Below are 20,295 nucleotides of genomic sequence, written 5' to 3' on the forward strand. Positions count from 1 at the left end.
ATCCTGATAGGTCTCCCAGTTCCTGCCGCTAAAAACATCCCCACAGCATGATGCTGCCACCACCATGCTTCACTGTAGGGATGGTATTGGCCTGGTGATGGGCGGTGCCTGGTTTCCTCCAAGCATGACGCCGGGCATTCCTGCCAAAGAGTTCAATCTTTGTCTCATCAGACAAGAGAATTTTATCATGGTCTGAAAGTCCTTCAGGTGCATTTTGACAAACTCCAGACGGGCTGCCATGTGCTTTTTACTAAGGCGTTGCTTCCGTCTGGCCACTCTACCATACAAGCCTGATTGGTGAATTGCTGCAGAGATGGTTGTCCTTCTGGAAAGTTCTCTTCTCTCCACAGAGGAATGCTGTAGCTCTGACAGAGTGACCATCGGGTTCTTGGTCACCTCCTTGACTAGGGCCCTTCTCCCCCCGATCACTCAGTTTAGATGGCCGACCAGCTCTAAAAAGAGTCCCGGTGGTTCCGAACTTATTCCATTTACGGATGATGGAGGCCACTGTGCTCATTGGGACCTTCAAAGCAGCAGATTATTAAGCTATACAGTATTAACACAAATAGCTGATTCCCAACACCCTCAAGTGGCGACGCACTTCTGCATCTATATACTGTATGTATGTATGTATATATATATATATATATATATATATATATATATTGTGACAAGAACACTGGAATAGTGTTTGAGGGCAGGTATGTTTGTCCCAGGTTCTTGTCTTACATGTATTAGAAAAATGGAAACTTCTAGGAAAATGTTTTGTTTTGTCAGAACCTTTTCAGTTTATTAGAAAAGCTGGATAAGGGCCCTGAAAGAGAGATAGGGCAAGTTCCAGACATTGGGCCCAGTTCGGGTCTTTGGCCTCACAGAAGGCTAATCAGGGCTTTCTGCTGTGCAAGAGCCTTTTAGGGCTGCTAGCCTGATTAGTGTGGGCAGACTGCCTGAGGAGACTGGAGGATCTCTGAAGAGAGAAACACGCTTCTTTATGCAAGTGAGCCATACAAGGTTTACTGGAGAGCTCTGTGTTTTTGTTTAGTGATAGTTAGGAACGTCCTCTGTTTAGTTAGTGCCGGACAGGCAAGGTATTTTCTTTTGATGTTTGTTTTATTTTCTGCTTAATAAAACTGGTCGTGGCCAGTTGCACCACACACTGGACTTGTGTGATTCCTCAGCTGCTGCTTGGTGCCATTTACCCCAGGAAACGGCCACTTGTTCCCTTACAGCGTTACAACTTGGTGGAGAATGCGAGCATGCCGTTCTGCGCATAAGTGAAAGCAGCAGCTTTATGAGGCCTGCGGAAAACGGTGGTTTGTGCAGATACAGCCCAGTGTGAAGTTGCTGAGACTCGCCCTGAGGATTTGATATATGTCCTGGGTGAAAGCAGCTATAAAGCCGCCTGAAAAATCTGTCGACATGGAGGAACTGCTCAAAGCCTTGCTGCAAGCTACAGCGGCTCAGCAGGAGGCCAACAGACAGCAGCAGGTGGCAATGGAGGAAAATAGGAGACAGCAGCAGGTGGCAATGGAGGAAAATTGGAGACTACAGCAGGAGGCCAACAGACAGCAACAGGTGGCAATGGAGGAAAATAGGAGACATCAGCAGGTGGCTATTGACGAACTTTACAGGCAACAGCGTCAGGATAGAGAAGCCTTAACAGAAGTGGTGCAGATCCTTGCAGCCCGGATTGGAGATGTGGCCGTCAGTGCTCCGACCAGCTCTAGTTCTATACGGGCCAGTCACTTCCTGCAGAAAATGACAGAGGCTGATGATGTGGAGGCTTACCTGACCACGTTTGAAAGGACGGACAAGCGTGAGAACTGGCTGAAAGCACAGTGGGCCAGTCTGCTGGCACCTTTTCTGTCAGGTGAGCCCCAAAAAGCATACTTTGATTTAAGCCCTGCTGAGGCTCGGGACTATGATAAACTAAAGACTGAGATCCTGACCCGCCTGGGAGTCACGCTGTCAGTACGAGCACAACGGGTGCACCGTTGGGTGTACGCCATGGAGAAGCCTCCTCGCTCCCAGATGCACGACCTTATTCAGCTAACAAAAAAATGGTTACAGCCAGAGACATTAACTGGTCCCCAGATGGTTGAAAGAGTCGTCATGGACCGCTATTTGAGATCTTTGCCCGTGGTCCTGCGTAAGTGGGTGAGCCATGGAAACCCGGATACTGCTGACCAATTAGTGGACATGGTAGAGAGGTATTTGGCGGCAGAGGAACTACTGATGACCACCCAGCAACCCATAGATCCTCGACAGCGCCCTTCAGTAAAAACTGGTAAGACTGTTCAGTGGGAAAACGTTGCTGGGCGGTTAAGAGAACGCAAGGCTGGAGAGACTGTAAACACTGGCCCTGGAGACAAGCCAATGGGGCTAGAACGGTCTATGCTGCCCAAACAGGTTGATAATCGTGTGGTTAAATGTTTTAGGTGTGGTATGCCAGGTCATGTTATTGCCAATTGCCCAGTCACGCAAGAACCCATGCAATGTGATGCTGCCTTTGAATGTCGCAGAATGTCTTTCTTTGCTCGGTTAGCCTGTACAATGGTACCTTCACCTGAGCTGGAAAAACAAATGTGTGATGTGTTCTTAGAGGGTAACCGGGTAGAGGCCTTGCTAGATTCAGGAAGTTTAGTTACCCTTGTGAAAGCTGGGTTAGTGAACCCCTTAAAGGTCCAGCAAATACCTATTGGGGTAACTTGCATACATGGGGATACCCAACATTATGTCACTGCTGAAGTGAATATAGAAACTTGTTGTGGGTCAGCAATTGTTAAAATAGGACTGGTCTCCACCTTGGTGCATGAGGCCATAATAGGGAGGGATTTTCCTCATTTTTGGAAACTGGGAATCACGTTTATCAACAAATGTGAGAAGTAAAGAGCCAGTTGATAATACCGGTGATTTTATGGATGTACGTGTGTCTTCGGAACTTTCTGACCATTTGCCTTTTGCTAGTTTGGCTGGGGAAGTGACAGATGGGGAGTCCAGTGAGGACCCTCTTGCTGGGAACAGAGACATAGTAGTTAGAACTGAAAGCATGCCTGACCTGGAGGTAAAGAAGGATCTGTTTGCGTCTGAACAGTTAAAGGATCCTACCTTGATAAAGGCTAGAAAGAATGTTAAGGTTGTTAATGGGGAACCTGTGGTACCAGGTGACAGGGTTACGTATCCCCACATGGCCATCTGTAATGAGCTCTTGTACCACATTGTCAAAAAAAAAGGGTGAGGATTTGGTGGAACAGCTGGTAATTCCCCAGCCTTATCGGAGAACGGTACTAGATTTAGCTCATAGTCACGTTACAGCAGGACATTTGGGGCAGAAAAAACCACTGAAAGAGTTTTACAAAGGTTCTTTTGGCCAGGGGTTTATAAAGAAGTGTCTGAATATTGTTTTTCCTGTCCTGAATGCCAGTATCATGCCCCTACACCCCATTTCAGGAGCCCACTAGTTCCCATGCCTGTTATAGAAGTCCCGTTTGACAGAATAGCCATGGATCTCGTGGCGCCCTTGTTAAAGTCCGCTCGAGGCCATCAGTATATCCTGGTAATTATGGACTAAGCCACTCGATATCCTGGGGCTGTCCCTTTACGCACTATCACAACCAAGGCGATAGCTAGGGAGCTGGTGCAGGTTTTTAGTAGAGTGGGAATACCAAAAGAAATTTTGACTGACCAAGGTACTCCATTTATGTCAAAGATCATGAAAGAATTGTGCAAATTATTTAAGGTCACTCACCTCAGGACGTCCATCTACCATCCCCAAACTGATGGGTTGGAGGGAAGGTTTAATAAAACATTAAAAAGTATGTTAAAAAAGGTTGTTGATAGAGATGGGAAAAACTGGGATTGTTTGTTGCCCTACTTGTTAATGGCCATCAGAGAAGTTCCTCAGTCCTCTACGGGGTTTTCTCCATTTGATTTGTTGTATGGTAAACACCACAGAGGGCTGTTGGATATTGCCAAAGAGACGTGGGAAGGACAGCCCACTCCTTATAGAAGCGTTATTGAACATGTAACACAAATGCAGGATAGGATTGCAGCTGTGGTACCCATTGTCAGAGAGCACATGGAACAGGCCCAAAGTGCTCAACAGAGAGTATATAACCGGAGTGCCAAGATACGGGAATTTGCTCCCGGAGATAGAGTTCTTGTTTTGGTACCCACTGTGGAAAGCAAGTTCCTAGCTAAATGGCAGGGTCCATTTGAGATTAGGGAAAAAGTTAATGAGGTTAATTACAAAGTATACCAACCGGGAAAGAGAAAACCCGAACAAATCTACCATGTTAACTTAATCAAACCCTGGAAAGATAGGTTGTCTCTGTCAGCGGAGCCTTGCCCTTCGGTGTTTTCACCTCGGTTGCTTCCCGCAGTAAAGGTGTCAAAGACATTATCAGCTGATCAGAACAATCAGGTTAAAGAATTTATCATCCAAAATAGGGAGATATTTTCAGAGCTGCCTGGCCAAACGACCATAATAAAACATGACATTGTCACAGAACCAGGGGTCAGGGTCCATTTAAAGCCATATAGGATTCCTGAAGCTCAGCGAGAAGCTGTTTCTAAAGAAGTTAAAACCATGTTAGAACTTGGAGTCATAGAGGAATCTAACAGTGAGTGGTCCAGTCCCATAGTTCTCATCCCGAAGCCAGACGGTAGCATACGCTTCTGTAATGACTTTCGTAAGTTAAATGAGGTGTCCAAATTTGACGCATACCCCATGCCCCGTGTGGATGAGCTTATAGAAAGGCTGGGAACAGCCAGGTTTCTCACCGCGTTGGACCTGACCAAAGGTTACTGGCAAATACCTTTAACTGATAGCGCAAAAGAAAAAAATCGCCTTTTCGGTTCCGGAGGGGCTATACCAGTATAAGATGTTACCCTTTGGGTTGCATGGGGCTCCAGCAACCTTTCAATGGGCGATGGATAAAATTTTGAGGCCCCATAGAAAAGATGCAGCTGCCTATTTGGATGATGTGGTAATTCACAGTACAGACTGGGGGTCCCATTTGGTTAAAGTACAAGCAGTAGTGGACTCAATCAGAGAGGCAGGGTTAACTGCTAACCCAAAGAAGTGCTACCTCACAATGGAGGAGGTCAAATACTTGGGCTTCACCATAGGCAGAGGTCTGATTAGGCCCCAATTGAATAAAATTGATGCTATTCAAAACTGGCCTCGTCCAGTGAATAAAAAACAGGTAAGGGCTTTTTTGGGAATAACTGGGTACTATAGATGGTTTATTCCCAATTTTGCGACCACAGCAGTGCCGTTGTCAGACCTTACCAAAGGGAAGCAGTCAAATATGGTGAAATGGAACCCTGATGCAGAAAAAGCGTTCCAAACATTAAAAGTGGCTTTGTGTTCACAATCGGTATTGATAACACCAGCTTTTTCAAAAGAATTTGTTGTACAGACAGATGTTGCAGAGGTAGGGATAGGGGCTGTGCTGTCCCAAACCAGAGATGGGGACGAACACCCTATAATTTATTTGAGTAGGAAACTCAATGAGCATGAAAAAAGGTATGCCATTGTGGAAAAGGAGGCTTTGGCCATTAAGTGGGCACTAGATACCTTGAGATATTACCTCTTGGGTAGACAATTCAGACTAGTGACAGATCACGCCCCTTTAAAATGGATGTATGTAAATAGAGGTCAGAATGCTCGTGTAACTAGATGGTTTCTAGCATTGCAGGATTTTAAGTTTACTGTTGAACATAGACCGGGTATACAGTTGGCCAACGCAGATGCATTGTCCCGCATCTTCTGTTTGGGGGCTACAAGTGTTCCGGACCCTAGGTCGAAACAGGGGAGGGGGATATGTGACAAGAACACTGGAATAGTGTTTGAGGGCAGGTATGTTTGTCCAATGTTCTTGTCTTACATGTATTAGAAAAATGGAAACTTCTAGAAAAATGTTTTGTTTTGTCAGAACCTTTTCAGTTTATTGGAAAAGCTGGATAAGGGCCCTGAAAGAGATATAGGGCAAATTCCAGACATTGGGCCCAGTTCGGGTCTTTGGCCTCACAGAGGGCTAATCAGGGCTTTCTGCTGTGCAAGAGCCTTTTAGAGCTGCTAGTCTGATTAGTGTGGGCAGACTGCCTGTGGAGACTGGAGGATCTCTGAAGAGAGAAACACGCTTCTTTATGCAAGTGAGCCATACACGGTTTACTGGAGAACTCTGTGTTTTTGTTTAGTGATAGTTTGGAACGTCCTCTGTTTAGTTAGTGCCGGACAGGCAAGGTATCTTCTTTTGATGTTTGTTTTATTTTCTGCTTAATAAAACTGGCGTGGCCAGTTGCACCACACACTGGACTTGTGTGATTCCTCAGCTGCCGCTTGGTGCCATTTACCCCAGGAAACGGCACCTTGTTCCCTTACAGCGTATTATCTGACCATTATTATATAGTAATATTATTCACTCGGTGTGCATTAGGGAACACAGTTTTTTTTTTCCTACACAGAATTACCCCTCCCCTTTTAGCACCTGAGTGACATTACAATCTGATTGAGCAGCTTTCCACCTTGTGTATTGTATATAGAGAGGCACAAATGGGTCAGCATTAGGAGGGATTGCTGACTCTAGTAGTGCCATAGGGGAAGCCAGGGGTATCCCCAGGTAAGCTGGCTCTCAGATGCTGTAGGTGCCATTACCATGTGGCCTTACACTGGGAATTTAACCCAGATATATATATATGTAATTATTTATGGGGTGGGTGTGGGGTGCAGTGGCCCCTGTGTCGGTATGGGTGGGCTGCTGCAGGTCGGCACACCCTAACACTTTATTAACACTTATTATTTTTCCTATCACTTTGTATATATTATTTTAATCACACCACTCACATAGCACTTCTGTGCTTCTTATTAACCCCTATTAATTTTCACCTGTGTGCTGACCTGGGGTGGCCGACCTGTGCCGACATTGTGGGGTCCTGCACCCCAGGCCCATACCTAGTATTAGGGACCCCCAGTGACGGAGAAGCCTTGTCGATCGGCCTGGGGGCTTAACCCTATATCTGCAGATATACGCAACTAAGATCTCCGTATTATCTGACCATTATTATATAGTAATATTATTCACTCGGTGTGCATTAGGGAACACAGTTTTTTTTTTTTCCCTTACAGCGTTACAATATATATATTGAGTATCCCTTATCCAAAATTCAAAATCCCCAATTTTTGGGCCCACTACTGAGACAATGACAGTTACCTCTGTAACGTTATCCAATAAAACAATTACTCCCTGGTAAATTGTGGTAACCAAGTGAGGGCAGGGTGGTCTGTCCCCACTCCCTACTACTAATTATCAACGTACTTCATTAAGTGGCATCCATGTGTTTTTCTTATGTTCTCATAATAACCTAGCAATGATTTAGCCAATTTTAATATTGTAACATGTATAGAATATAACATAGTTTAACCCCTTTAGGCCGACACATGTTTTGCCCAATATTACTAGAACATTTTTCCCATCTCCTCTGTACGTCCCTTTCACCAGCAATAATGTTTTTTTTTTCTTTCCTGGAAAACTGTAATTCCTTCTGGCACTAAAATCATTTTTTTTTTCTTAAAAAACTGTGTATATTACAGAGAAAAATGAGCAAATAAAGGGGAAATAGAACTATCCTTGATTTTAGTACAGTCAGTGCAACCCTGCGCCAATGGCATATTGCAGCATTTACTCTCATAGCAGGGTCACATACGTAATGTTTGCTTTGTTACAGATTATACTTACTGAATGTTATGCTATATATAGATAATGTGTGTGTTTTTGTTTTTTCTTTATGTATGCTTTTAAGTTTTTTTATATTTATATTCCTTGTGGGGAGTTTTTTTTTTTTTTTTAAAGTTTGCTATCTTGTAATAGCATCAGGACGTGCTTGCATGAAATACATTAGCATAGGTGACTCTTTCAGAATGCCGGAACTCCTTCTCAGCTGCAGAACTCCAGATGGTGACATCAACAAGGATTCCAGGGGAGGTACACAGGGGAACCTCACTTCCTATGTACCAAACACTATCTACATCACATGACAATTATACTTACCCATAACACTGAGCTCCAGGCTGAATGAATTTTGCCCTGTCTTATTCATAGCAATGCAAGTGTAGGTCCCAGCGTCAGCTTGAGAGAGAGGGTCAATCAGGAGCGAGTGAATTCCATTCTCCCTGATCAGCATTTTGTGGGTGAGATCTGGAGTAACGGGTTTTCCATTGAGAAGCCACATGATGTCTGGTGTTGGCAGACCACTCACCTGGTAGTACAAGTAATTAAGGAATATGTGACATACATAAATGAAATAAAATTGAACGTAACTTCAATATACAATATATGTTTTGCTTCGTCATATGTCATGCTAAGCATTACATGTGTATTGTTCAACTTGCTTAACCCAACCCTTTATTCTGATTACTTTAACAATATCATCTTATTTTCTGCTAGATGAAAGAGAAACCCCCTTATTCATTTATATCCTCCCTGACCTTTCAACACCTTTTCTATACCCTGTGTGCAATTGTATCTCTGCCATTTCCGCCTATATGACCTCCTGCTTTCTCAAACTCATCATGGCCACTTCATTTTGCCACTACTGCATCCCATATCTTCCTCACAGACGACAACTTTGTTCTTTCCCCATCGGTGTCATCCTTCACTGTGCCCTCTGCTTCACCCTTCACATACAGGGGGTAATTCAGACCTGATCGTAGCCGCAATTTTGTTAGCAGTTGAGCAAAACCATGTGCACTGCAGGAGGGGGGGGGGGGGGGGGAGATATAACATGTGCAGACAGAGTTAGATTTGGGTGGGGTGTGTTCAAACTGAAATCTAAATTGCAGTGTAAAAATAAAGCAGACAGTATTTACCCTGCACAGAAACAAAATAACCCACCCAAATCTAACTCTTTCTGCAAATGTTATATCTGCCCCCCTTGCATTGCACATGGTTTTGCCCATCTGCTAACAAAATTGCTGCTACGATCAGGTCTGAATTAGGCCTACAGTCCCTCTCACAGTCTAGTTCAGGCCTGGCTAACCTGTGGCTCTCCAGCAGTTGTAAAACTACAAATCTCATCATGCTTTGCCACAGTTTTTCTATTAGGGAATGCTAAAACTCTGGCAGGGCATGCTGGGATGTGTAGTTTTACAACATCTGGAGAGCCACAGGTTGGCCAGGCCTGGTCTAGTTGTTTCTTCCCCAGCATCACTACCAATATACACCCCCTTTTTTCTCAAGAAGTAACTACACAGCACTCCCCCATCCCACCTGTCCCCTCTTTACTAGATCCTGAATGCTGTTACACTTATATGTTCACAGAAGCCATCCAATAAAATGCATGTTGTCAGAAATTAGAAACTATAGTATTTCAATGAGAATCAGAAGGTCTGGGAGGTTCACCCTTTTCCACAATCCAACAAGACCTCCGTGTAGCCTTATAATCCATCCTAAATCCTAGCGATGGCAGTATCACAGGACTACTTACAGCTCAGAGTTTAATAATAACAATGACAGTATGAGAGCTACCACATTTTCTTTTGGATGCAGAGAAATGCTTAAGCCAGTTTTAGCCCCCATTCCCACTAATCCCACTTATGTACAGTATTTAACTTACTACCATTTACAGTAGTTCAATTTAATAACAAAAATCCTTTTTATTGGATTTTCTGTTCCTATAAAATTATCTTCTAACCCGTTGGTTAATGTCTACAGTTTCAACAACCTAGTCAAATACTACAGACTACTGTTATACAGTACTATTCCACCTGCTATCATACCTTACAGTCTAGTCTGCACAGGCGCCCTTCATGTGCCACCATATCTCCAGGCGCTTGAAGAAAGTACGGCCGGAAGAATCTTTCCTGTACTTCACTCTCTACTTCCGCCAGCCGTGGCCTCACTCTGGCAAATAGAGAGGGATGAATTTATTATCAGTGGAATAGATAACATGACTACTGTATACATGCATTTGATTCATGCTGTATGAAGATAAATGTCAGAAGTACAGGAGACCTCATTATCACTACAGATCACCAGAGGGCTATGGCATGGACTATGTATAAGACAGCAAAGTGCACAGGATGATCAGGCCGTGCAATGATTGGCCAGGATATAGGGGGTCATTCCGACCCAATCGCTCGCTGCAGTTTGTCGCAGTGCAGCTATCGGGTCGGAACTGCGCATGTGCCAGTGCTGCAATGGCAGCTTTTGTTACCTAGCGATCGCTTCTGAAACAGAGGCGGTCGCTAGGCGAGAGGGGGCTGAACGGCGGTGTTAAGCCGCCGTTTAGGGGAAGCGGTCCGGCCAATGCAGGCGTGGCCGGACCGTTGCGGCCAGCGGGAGCGACGAGCAACTCCCGGCCAGCCGCAGGAGCTGCGCTGGCCGGAAGTTACTCCTCAAATACAAAGGCATCGCCTGTGCTGGGCGTCCCCCCGCATGTCTGAGTTAATGATCGTAGCTGTGCTAAACGTAGCACAGCTACGATCAACTCGGAATGACCCCCATAGTATAGAATGGGACCTCACTTAAAGTATGATGGGAAAAGCCTTGGGCTTGCGCCTGTGTGCCTTAATGGTGTGCTGAGCACAGACGTGTTACTGCCACCACATAATTCTTACCTGCTGCCACATTATAACCACCCTTTCCATTTAATCAAATCACTATTTTCCTAAATTGCTGCTCAGTTTAACCACAATTGGGAAAACCAGGGCCAATATTTACTAAAAAATCGAGTTTGTCCGATTTTTTTTTTTTTTTTCAAAGTCCCAATCCGGGAATTCACTAAGCACAAATCTCGGCAGTGTCTGATCTATTCGTAATGGATTTAACGGCAAAGTTCTGAAATACGAATGAATAGACCATCGGTCAAACGCGGCTGTTATTTCATACGGGTATTCACTATTCATTCGTATTTGGGTGTTAGTCTCTGAGTGCTCAAGAGCGGGTCTATTTTTTTGCGAATCGTTAAAAAAAGCAGCAAAAAAATAGACCTGCTTTTTCCAGTCAAGTTTGGATAACCATGCACGGATCAGTGAGATCTGTGCATGGTTATCTATGGGAAAGGGTGTGTTTAGTGTAAAAACAGGAAAACAAAATGCGTGGGGTCCCCCCTCCTAAGCATAACCAGCCTCAGGCTCTTTGAGCTGGTCCTGGTTGACAAAATATGGGGGGGGGAAATGACAGGGGTTCCTCCATATTTCATCAACCAGCACCGGGCTCTGCGCCTGGTCCTGGTTCCAAAAATACGGGGGACAAAAAGCGTAGGGGTCCCCCGTATTTCTTAAACCAGCACCGGTTCCACTAGCCAGGTACATAATGCCACAGCCGGGGGACACTTTTATTGTGGTCCCGGCGGCCCTGGCATTACATACCCAACTAGTCACCCCTGGCCGGGGTACCCTGGAGGAGTGGGAACCCCTTAAATCAAGGGGTCCCCCCCTCCAGCCACCCAAGGGCCAGGGGTGAAGCCCGAGGCTGTCCCCTCCATCCAAGGGCGGCGGATGGGGGGCTGATAGCCTTGTGTAAAAAATGAGAATATTGTTTTTAGTAGCAGTACTACAAGTCCCAGCAAGCCTCCCCTGTAAGCTGGTACTTGGAGAACCACAAGTACCAGCATGCGGTGGAAAACCGGGCCCGCTGGTACCTGTAGTACTACTACTAAAACAATACCCAACAAAAAACAGGACACACACACCGTGACAGTATAAGTTTATTACATACATGCACACCTCCAAACATACATACTTACCTATGTTCACACGAGGCTCGGTCCTCTTCTCCATGTAGAATCCTCAGGGTACCTGTGAAAAAAATTATACTCACATAATCCAGTGTTGCTTGTCTTCTTTGTATAATCCACGTACTTGGCAAAACAAAAAAACGGAAACCCGACCACGCACTGAAAGGGGTCCCATGTTTACACATGGGACCCCTTTCCCCGACTGCCAGGACCCCCCCTGACTCCTGTCAAAGAGGGTCCCTTCAGCCAATCAGGGAGCGCCACGTCGTGGCACTCTCCTGATTGGCTGTGTGCTCCTGTAGTGTCTGTGAGGCTGCACACGGCAGAGATACAATGTAGCGCCTATGCGCTCCGTTGTATCCAATGGTGGGAACTTTGCGGTCAGTGGTTGACCGAAAGTAACCTCACCGCTGACCGCAAAGTTCCCACCATTGGATACAATGGAGCACATAGGCCCTACATTGTATCTCTGCCGTGTGCAGCCTCACAGACACTACAGGAGCACACAGCCAATCAGGAGAGTGCCACGACGTGGCGCTCCCTGATTGGCTGAAGGGATCCTCTTTGACAGGAGTCAGGGGGGGTCCTGGCAGTCGGGGAAAGGGGTCCCATGTGTAAACATGGGACCCCTTTCAGTGCGTGGTCGGGTTTCCGTTTTTTTGTTTTGCCAAGTATGTGGATTATACAAAGAAGACAAGCAACACTGGATTATGTGAGTATAATTTTTTTCACAGGTACTCCGAGGATTCTTCATGGAGAAGAGAACCGAGCCTCGTGTGAACATAGGTAAGTATGTATGTTTGGAGGTGTGCATGTATGTAATAAACGTATACTGTCACGGTGTGTGTGTCCTGTTTTTTGTTGGGTATTGTTTTAGTAGTAGTTCTACAGGTACCAGCGGGCCCGGTTTTCCACCGTATGCTGGTACTTGTGGTTCTCCAAGTACCAGCTTGCGGGGAGGCTTGCTGGGACTTGTAGTACTGCTACTAAAAACAATATTCTCATTTTTTACACAAGGCTATCAGCACCCCATCCGCCGCCCTTGGATGGGGGGGGGACAGCCTCGGGTTTCACCCCTGGCCCTTGGGTGGCTGGAGGGGGGGGGACCCCTTGATTTAAGGGGTTCCCACTCCTCCAGGGTACCCCGGCCAGGGGTGACTAGTTGGGTATGTAATGCCAGGTCCGCCGGGACCACAATAAAAGTGTCCCCCAGGTGTGGCATTATGTACCTGGCTAGTGGAGCCCGGTGCTGGTTTAAGAAATACGGGGGACCCCTACGCTTTTTGTCCCCCGTATTTTTTGAACCAGGACCAGGTGCAGAGCCCGGTGCTGGTTGATGAAATATGGGGGAACCCCTGTAATTTCCCCCCCCATATTTTGTCAACCAGGACCGGCTCAAAGAGCCCGAGGCTGGCTGTGCTTAGGAGGGGGGACCCCACGCAATTTTTTTCAGATTTTTTTAACACTTTAAACACCTTCTTAAGGTACACAATGAAGCCCTGCACGGATCTCACAGATCCGGCTGGGATTCCTTGTGTTTTGTCAGGCAGTGTTTTACTCATCACTCCCGTAAAACACTGCCTGACATTACGAATCACATCGACATCGGAAAATACGAATTTGGAAAAATCGGCAGCTTAGTGAATGATCGTATCAGAATTCAAAAAGTTGCAGTAAAATGCACCCGATACCATTCGAGTACAAACACCTATAAAAACGGCAAAAACACGAATCTTTGTAAATATACCCCCAGGACTGCAATTATTACATGTGGCACTTTTGTGTTTGATGCTTTCTGTGTTGAGTAAAATGTGTCTTTGGCTAGAAGGTGCCAAATGTATAGGACGGACAAGAGCAATCTCCGCTAGCTGAGAGATGATGCGTAAGGCCTGGAAAATCTAGGCTCACCTTGCGCACAGTACCACCAAGGAGATTTTTGTATTGCATACTTCCTAAATTAGACCCTGTGTCTGTGTGCTCATTATGGGGCTCATGTAGAGTTGTACATATTTGTGCCCGACCACACCCAGGAAACGATGCAAGAAACAAGAAGCGTATTTTTGCAATCAGACACAGGTCACGATGCGCCAAGTTGTACATCACTAGCAGAGTGCCAGGTTTATGTCATGAGTTATACGTTCCCAGCACAATAGCTTAGACACAATGTACAGTGTTAGTAGTAAATGTGAAATTCACATTACCCTATGTGCACCCCATAAAATAATGTAATGAAGTGAATGGACAAGAGACAATAGTGTCATGAAAGAGTTATCAATAAATGCAAAAGTCGCATTTTCCATATAAAGAGTAATAAAATACAAACACCCCCACATCTGCCGTTTAACGCCAATCCAGTGGGAATCTTCTTTCCTGCAGTAGTCCAAACGGAAATGGTAAGTAAGCTGACAGAAATCTTCACAGTTATTAATAAATGCGAAATTGTATGTTCCATATAAAAAGTTTAATAAAATACAGGCAAATCTATCTTTTTTTCCCATTGTTTCACTTAATTAAAAAGCCCAATGGGAATTTTCTTTCCCGCGTGAGTTCAAAAAGAAGTGTCAATTATGTTTTATGAATTAATGATGGCCATGAGTATCTATTACATGAATGTGCTCTTATTATACTCGGCCTGCACTTAGTCCACCCCTTCTCTCCTCTGTTCTGTTCTCCAAGCAAAAGGTGTGTAAAGAGTAATATAAGGCAGAAGTGTAGGCGCAGATGTACAGTATGCACACTTTAGTTTTGGTATGTATTTTATTCAGAGACAGAAGTATGTCCAACTCTACACGAACCCTGTGAGTCATGTACATTGGTAGTAGTCCCTTAGCATGCCTATAAATCATCATCTCTAATCCTATTGTATTTCTCATACTCTCTTTCGTCATTGCAAATACCCAGAATAATAAAAAAAAACCTACATAAACATTGCAGGTATAATTTCTTTACTAACTGTGATGATGTTTTACTGTTTATGACTCATTTGAACCAGTAATTTCTAGCTTCCTAAATCTGGCGATGGACAGATGACTAGTTTACAAAGTTACCAGTGAAACTTCCAGTGGCCCAAAGCGGAAGGGGGCATGTTTCAAATAAGAAAAAAACAATGGAAAAGTTACTTTATTGCTTTCCAATATGAAAACAAATGATCAAATAAGTTAATATTTTGGATTTCTCTTCCGTCCTAGAGGATACTGGGGTCCATTTAGTACCATGGGGTATAGACGGGTCCACTAAAAGCCATGGGCACTTTAAGGATTTGATAGTGTGGGTTGGCTCCTCCCTCTATGCCCCTCCTACCAGACTCTATGTTTGTTATTTTCAGGCAGGGCTTGTTGGCACCAGCCTGTCTGCTTCGCGGTACTTAGGGGGGGGGAACGGCCCAACCTCTTGAAGGGTTAATGGTCTCGTTCCTTGCTGACAGGACACTGAGCTCCTGAGGGACCCATTCGCAAGCCCATCACGGCAAGCGTACAGTCCCGCAGCACGCTGCCACCCCTAACAGAGCAAGAAGAATGAAGAGTGGTGAGTACTGGGCCGGCAGGCTAGCGGGGCGCTGACCATTATGGCGGTATGAGGGTACGGAGACGCACGGCTTCTACACGGGGCAAAATGCGTCTGCGGACACAGTGCACAACTGCGTCCCCGTACACTGTACACATACCCATACTGGCACAACAGCCTAAAAACGGTTTTCTCCATTTTAAGCACCAGATTCCTCAGCCAGTATAAAAAAAGCGGGAAGACCGCGTGCCATTGAAAAGGCGGGGCTTCACTATGAGAGGATCCAGCAGCTCACCAGCGCCATTTTCCCTCTGCAGTGGACACAGACGCTGATAGGACAGGGACGCACAGCACCTCCAGTGTGACTCCAGATTACCTCAGCGGTACCAAGGGGTCATAGCAGGGGGGAGGGGAACGATTTACTAGTGTACTAAGTCCTCTATCAGGGTACTTAGTCTGCGACCTGGCTAAGCTTGGCATTAGCGGTAAGGGCGCGGTGAGGGCTGGCTACAAACAACTCTGTGTCTCCCTGAAGGGCTCTTTGTGGGTTTCTTGTGCTTACCCTTTTTCTGTGTGTGTGTGTGTGTGCTGTTACATTTACATTATGTCAGGCAGAGTGTGTTTCTTGTACAGCGGAGTGTTCCTCTTCACCAGGGGGCTCACTACTGGGTACTCAGCGTTCACAGAATAGCGGGGCTGAACCGGAGTGGGTTAATTCTCTTAAAGGAATGATCTCCACTTTTTCTACAAAATTGTCCCGCAATGAGAAAGAGACGCAATACTTAAAACAGACTGTGGATGAGTTTATGACCAGAGACTCAGTCCCCAGGACAGCGTTTCAATCCCCTCCCATTTGGCCGCAAAAGCGATCTCTGGCCCATAACCTGCAGTCTGACTCTGACAGGTCAGACATAGAGGAGGGGGAGGTGCACTCAGGGAAGGGAGGGGGGGGGGGGGGGGAGGATGCAGCTCTGTCACAGGGAATAGAGGCTCTTATAGAGGATATCAGAGCTATTCTGCATATTCCTGATAAGGTGTCAGAGGAGTGTGAGGAATCTTATTTTAATGTGAAAAAGAAGTCCTCAGTTACTTTTCCTGTGTCAAAGGAACTGAATACTCTGTTTGAAAAACCATGGGTCAATCCTGATAAGAAGTTTCAGATCCCTAAAAGGTTGCTCTCATCTTTTCCTTTTCCTCTGACTACACTCAAATCATTGTACACAGCTGCTGGGGTGGCCCAAAGACCCACTATTGCATGTGTGTGGATCACTAAAGCCATTGCTAAATGGTCAGGTAACCTAATTGAGGGGTTAGATTCCTTATCTAGGGGGATGTTGTCTTACTCCTGCAGCATAAACAGGACTCTGCGAACTTTATGGTGGAAGCCATAAAGGTAATAGGCGTGCTTAACGCATGAACCACCGCTATGGCAGTGTCGGCACACAGGGGCTTGTGGCTACGCCAGTGGACTGCTGACGCGGACTCCAGCAAAGGCGTGGAAGGCCTACCATTCACAGGAGAGGCCTTGTTTGGAGATGAATTAGACAAATGGTTCTCCACAGCTACTGCGGGTAAGTCTGTGTATCTTCCTTCTGCAGCTCCCCCAACCAGGAAGACTTATTCAGTTTCTAAGTTACAGTCCTTTCGGACGGATAAGTTCAAGGGCAAATCCAGAGGTGCTTCTACATCCTCCAGCGGCGCAAGAGGTAAACCACGCAAACCAGCAACAGCAGGTGCTCAGGAACAGAGCTCAGGCTCTGCTTCCTCAAAGTCTTCAGCATGACGGTGGACCGCAATGCCTGGAAGGCTGTCAGGTGGGAGCCCGACTACAAGTCTTCAGTCAGATCTGGTCAAATTCGTGCCAGGATCCCTGGGTCATAGATCTTATTTCCCAGGGCTACAGACTGAAGTTCCAAAAGCTCCCACCTCACAGATTTTTCAAATCAGGCTTGCCAGTTTCACAAGAGGCAAGTATAACTTTACAGCATGCCATCCAAAAACTGGTACAGACTAGACTCAGGTCATTGTTCCAGTTTCACCTCATCTACTAAACAAGGGGTGCTATTCCAACTTGTTCGTAGTACCGAAACCGGATGGTTCAGTAAGACCAATTCTGAATCTACAGTCTTTGAACCCATACGTACGAGTGTGCAAATTCAAGATGGAGTCTCTGAGAGCGGTGATCTCAGGTCTGGAGGAGGAGGAATTCCTAGTGTCTCTGGACATCAAAGATGCGTACCTTCATATTCCGATCTGGCCACCTCATCAGGCTTATCTCCGGTTTGCACTGCAGGACTGTCACTACCAGTTCCAGGCCTTGCCAATTGGTCTCTCCGCGGCACCGAGGGTCTTCACCAAGGTGATGGCAGAGATGATGTTTCTACTCCGCAAACAGGGAGTGAACATAATTCCGTACCTTGACGATCTCCTGATAAAGGCGCCGTCCAGGGAAAGGTTGCTGGACAGCATTGCTCCCTCAACCAAACTTCTTCAGGATCGCGGGTGGATTCTGAACCTTCCGAAATCTTACCTAGAGCCAACACGGAGGCTCCCATTCCTGGGAATGATACTGGACACGGAGTCACAAAAGGTGTTCCTTCCGTTGGAAAAGGCACTGGTAATCCAGTCTATGGTTCGGGATGCCCTGAAGCCAACCCGGGTGTCGGTGCATCTGTGCATTCGCCTTCTTGGGAAAACGGTGGCCTCTTACGAGGCACTTCAATATGGAAGGTTTCATGCAAGGCCCTTCCAGCTCGATCTGTTGGACAAATGGTCCAAGTCGCATCTTCACATGCACCTGAGGATCCGTCTGTCGCCAAAGGCCAGGATCTACCTTCTGTGGTGGCTACAGTTTTCGCAACTCATTGCAGGACGGAGGTTCGGAATTCAGAACTGGATTCTGTTAACCACAGACGCAAGCCTCAGAGGTTGGGGAGCAGTCACTCAAAGGGTGCAGTTCCAGGGAAGATGGTCAAGTCAAGAAGTCATCCTTCCAATCAACCATCTGGAAGTGGCGATAGACGCCATGACAACTCCATGGGTCTATCAGATGGTGTACGTGTTTCCTTCACTTCCTCTGATCCCAAGAATTCTAAAACAAATAAAAAGGAAAAAGGTTCAAGCAATACTCATTGCTCTGGACTGGCCAAGAAGAGACTGGTACGCGGACCTTCTGGAGATGCTCCTCGAAGATCTGTGGCCTCTACCACTTCGCAAGGATCTTCTGCAACAGGGCTATTTGTCTGTCAGGACTTACCACAGCTATGTTTGACGGCATGGAAGTTGAACGGCTGATTCTAGCCAGGAGAGGGATCCCTAACAAGGTTATCCCGATTATGATCCAAGCCAGGAAGGGGGTAACGTCTAAGCATTACCATCGTTTTTGGAAGAAATACGTCTCTTAGAAACATAGAAACATAGAATTTGTCGGCAGATAAGAACCACTTGGCCCATCTAGTCTGCCCCTTTTTTTACATTATTTTTATCTCTAACCTCATTTGATCCTTATTTCTTTGTAAGGATATCCTTATGTCTATCCCATGCATGTTTAAATTGCTCTACTGTCTTAGCCTCTACCACCTCTGATGGGAAACTATTCCACTTGTCCAGTACTCTTTCTGTGAAGTAATTTTTCTGCAAATTTCCCCTGAACCTCCCCTCCTCAAGTCTCAGTGCATGTCCTCGTGTCCTATTGCTTCTCTTCATTTGGAGAATGTTTCCCTCATGGACTTTGTTAAAACCCTTGATATATTTGAAAGCTTCTATCATGTCCCCCCTTTCCCTTCTCTGCTCCAAACTATACATATTGAGATTTCTTTAGTCTTTCTGCGTATGTTTTGTGATGTAGGCCATGCACCATTTTAGTTGCCCTTCTTTGCACAGTTTCTAATGTATTAATATCCTTTTGAAGATATGGCCTCCAGAATTGAACACAGTATTCTAGATGAGGCCGTACCAATGACCTATACAGTGGCATTATTACTTCTTTCTTTCTGCTGCTGATTCCTCTCCCAATGCAGCCAATCATCTGACTAGCCTTCCTCATTGCTTTGTTACATTGCTTACCTGCCTTTAAGTCATCTGAAATAGTGACTCCTAGATCCCTTTCCTCCTCAGTAGTTTCCAGTATAGTGCCATTAATACTATATTTAGCCATTGGATTTTTGAGACCCAAGTGCATGATTTTGCATTTTTTGGTATTAAACTGTAATTGCCACACTCTTGACCATTCCTCTAGTCTACCTAGATCCTCAATCATTTGTTTTACCCCACCTGGTGTGTCTACCCTGTTGCATACCTTTGTGTCATCTGCAAAAAGGCATACTTTCCCTTTAATGCCATTTGCAATGTCACCAATAAAGATATTAAAAAGCACTGGTCCAAGTACAGATCCCTGGGGTACTCCACTGGTAACATTTCCCTCCTGTGAATGCACTCCATTTACCACAACTCTCTGTTTTCTATCCTTCAACCAAGATCCTATCCATTCAATAATCCTAATATCCAATCCCAAACTTTCAAGTTTATTTAGCAGTCTGCTATGGAACAGTGTCAAAAGCCTTACTAAAGTCTAGATAAGCTATATCCATGGCTCCACCTTTATCCATCACTTTAGTCACACAGTCAAAAAAGTCAATAAGATTTGTTTGACATGATCTCCCCCCAGTGAATCCATGCCGTTTGGGATCCTGTAAATTGCCGGATTTGAGATAATCTACAACTCTTTCTTTTAAGAGTGTTTCCATCAATTTCCCTACTATTGATGTAAGACTCACTGGTCTGTAGTTGTTTGCCTCTTCCTTGCTTCCACTTTTGTGCAGTGGGACTATGTTTGCTCTTTTCCAGTCCTCTGGAATTACTCCTGTAGCTAATGACTGGTTGAATAATTCTGTCAAATGTGCTACCAGCACCTCTGTAAGTTCTTTTAGTATCCTTGGATGTATCCCATCTGGCCCCATAGATTTATCCACTTTCAGCTTTGAGAGTTCTGTTAGGACCTCCTCTATAAATGTACTTGTGTCATTTTCCTGAATATCCCTGCAACTTAAC

General features: G+C 45.5%; 1 protein-coding gene across 6 annotated transcripts in view; it reads right to left on the reverse strand.

Annotated features, from left to right (window-relative positions):
• MYPN (myopalladin) overlaps nucleotides 1–20,295 on the reverse strand; it is a 519,866-nt gene that overhangs the window by 31,552 nt on the left and 468,019 nt on the right. For 4 of the 6 annotated variants that reach the window (XM_063961610.1, XM_063961611.1, XM_063961613.1 and 1 more), the window contains 3 exons: nucleotides 14,068–14,112; nucleotides 9,782–9,905; nucleotides 8,055–8,262 (listed from right to left, as the gene is read on the reverse strand). In XM_063961610.1, coding sequence (XP_063817680.1) covers nucleotides 8,055–8,262; nucleotides 9,782–9,905; nucleotides 14,068–14,112 — 377 coding nt within the window. The remainder of the gene's footprint in view (nucleotides 1–8,054; nucleotides 8,263–9,781; nucleotides 9,906–14,067; nucleotides 14,113–20,295) is intronic. The other 2 variants (XM_063961608.1, XM_063961609.1) reach the window with 2 other exon arrangements.

This window comes from Pseudophryne corroboree, chromosome 3 (genome assembly GCF_028390025.1).
Source record: "Pseudophryne corroboree isolate aPseCor3 chromosome 3, aPseCor3.hap2, whole genome shotgun sequence".
NCBI classification, from domain to species: domain Eukaryota; kingdom Metazoa; phylum Chordata; class Amphibia; order Anura; family Myobatrachidae; genus Pseudophryne; species Pseudophryne corroboree.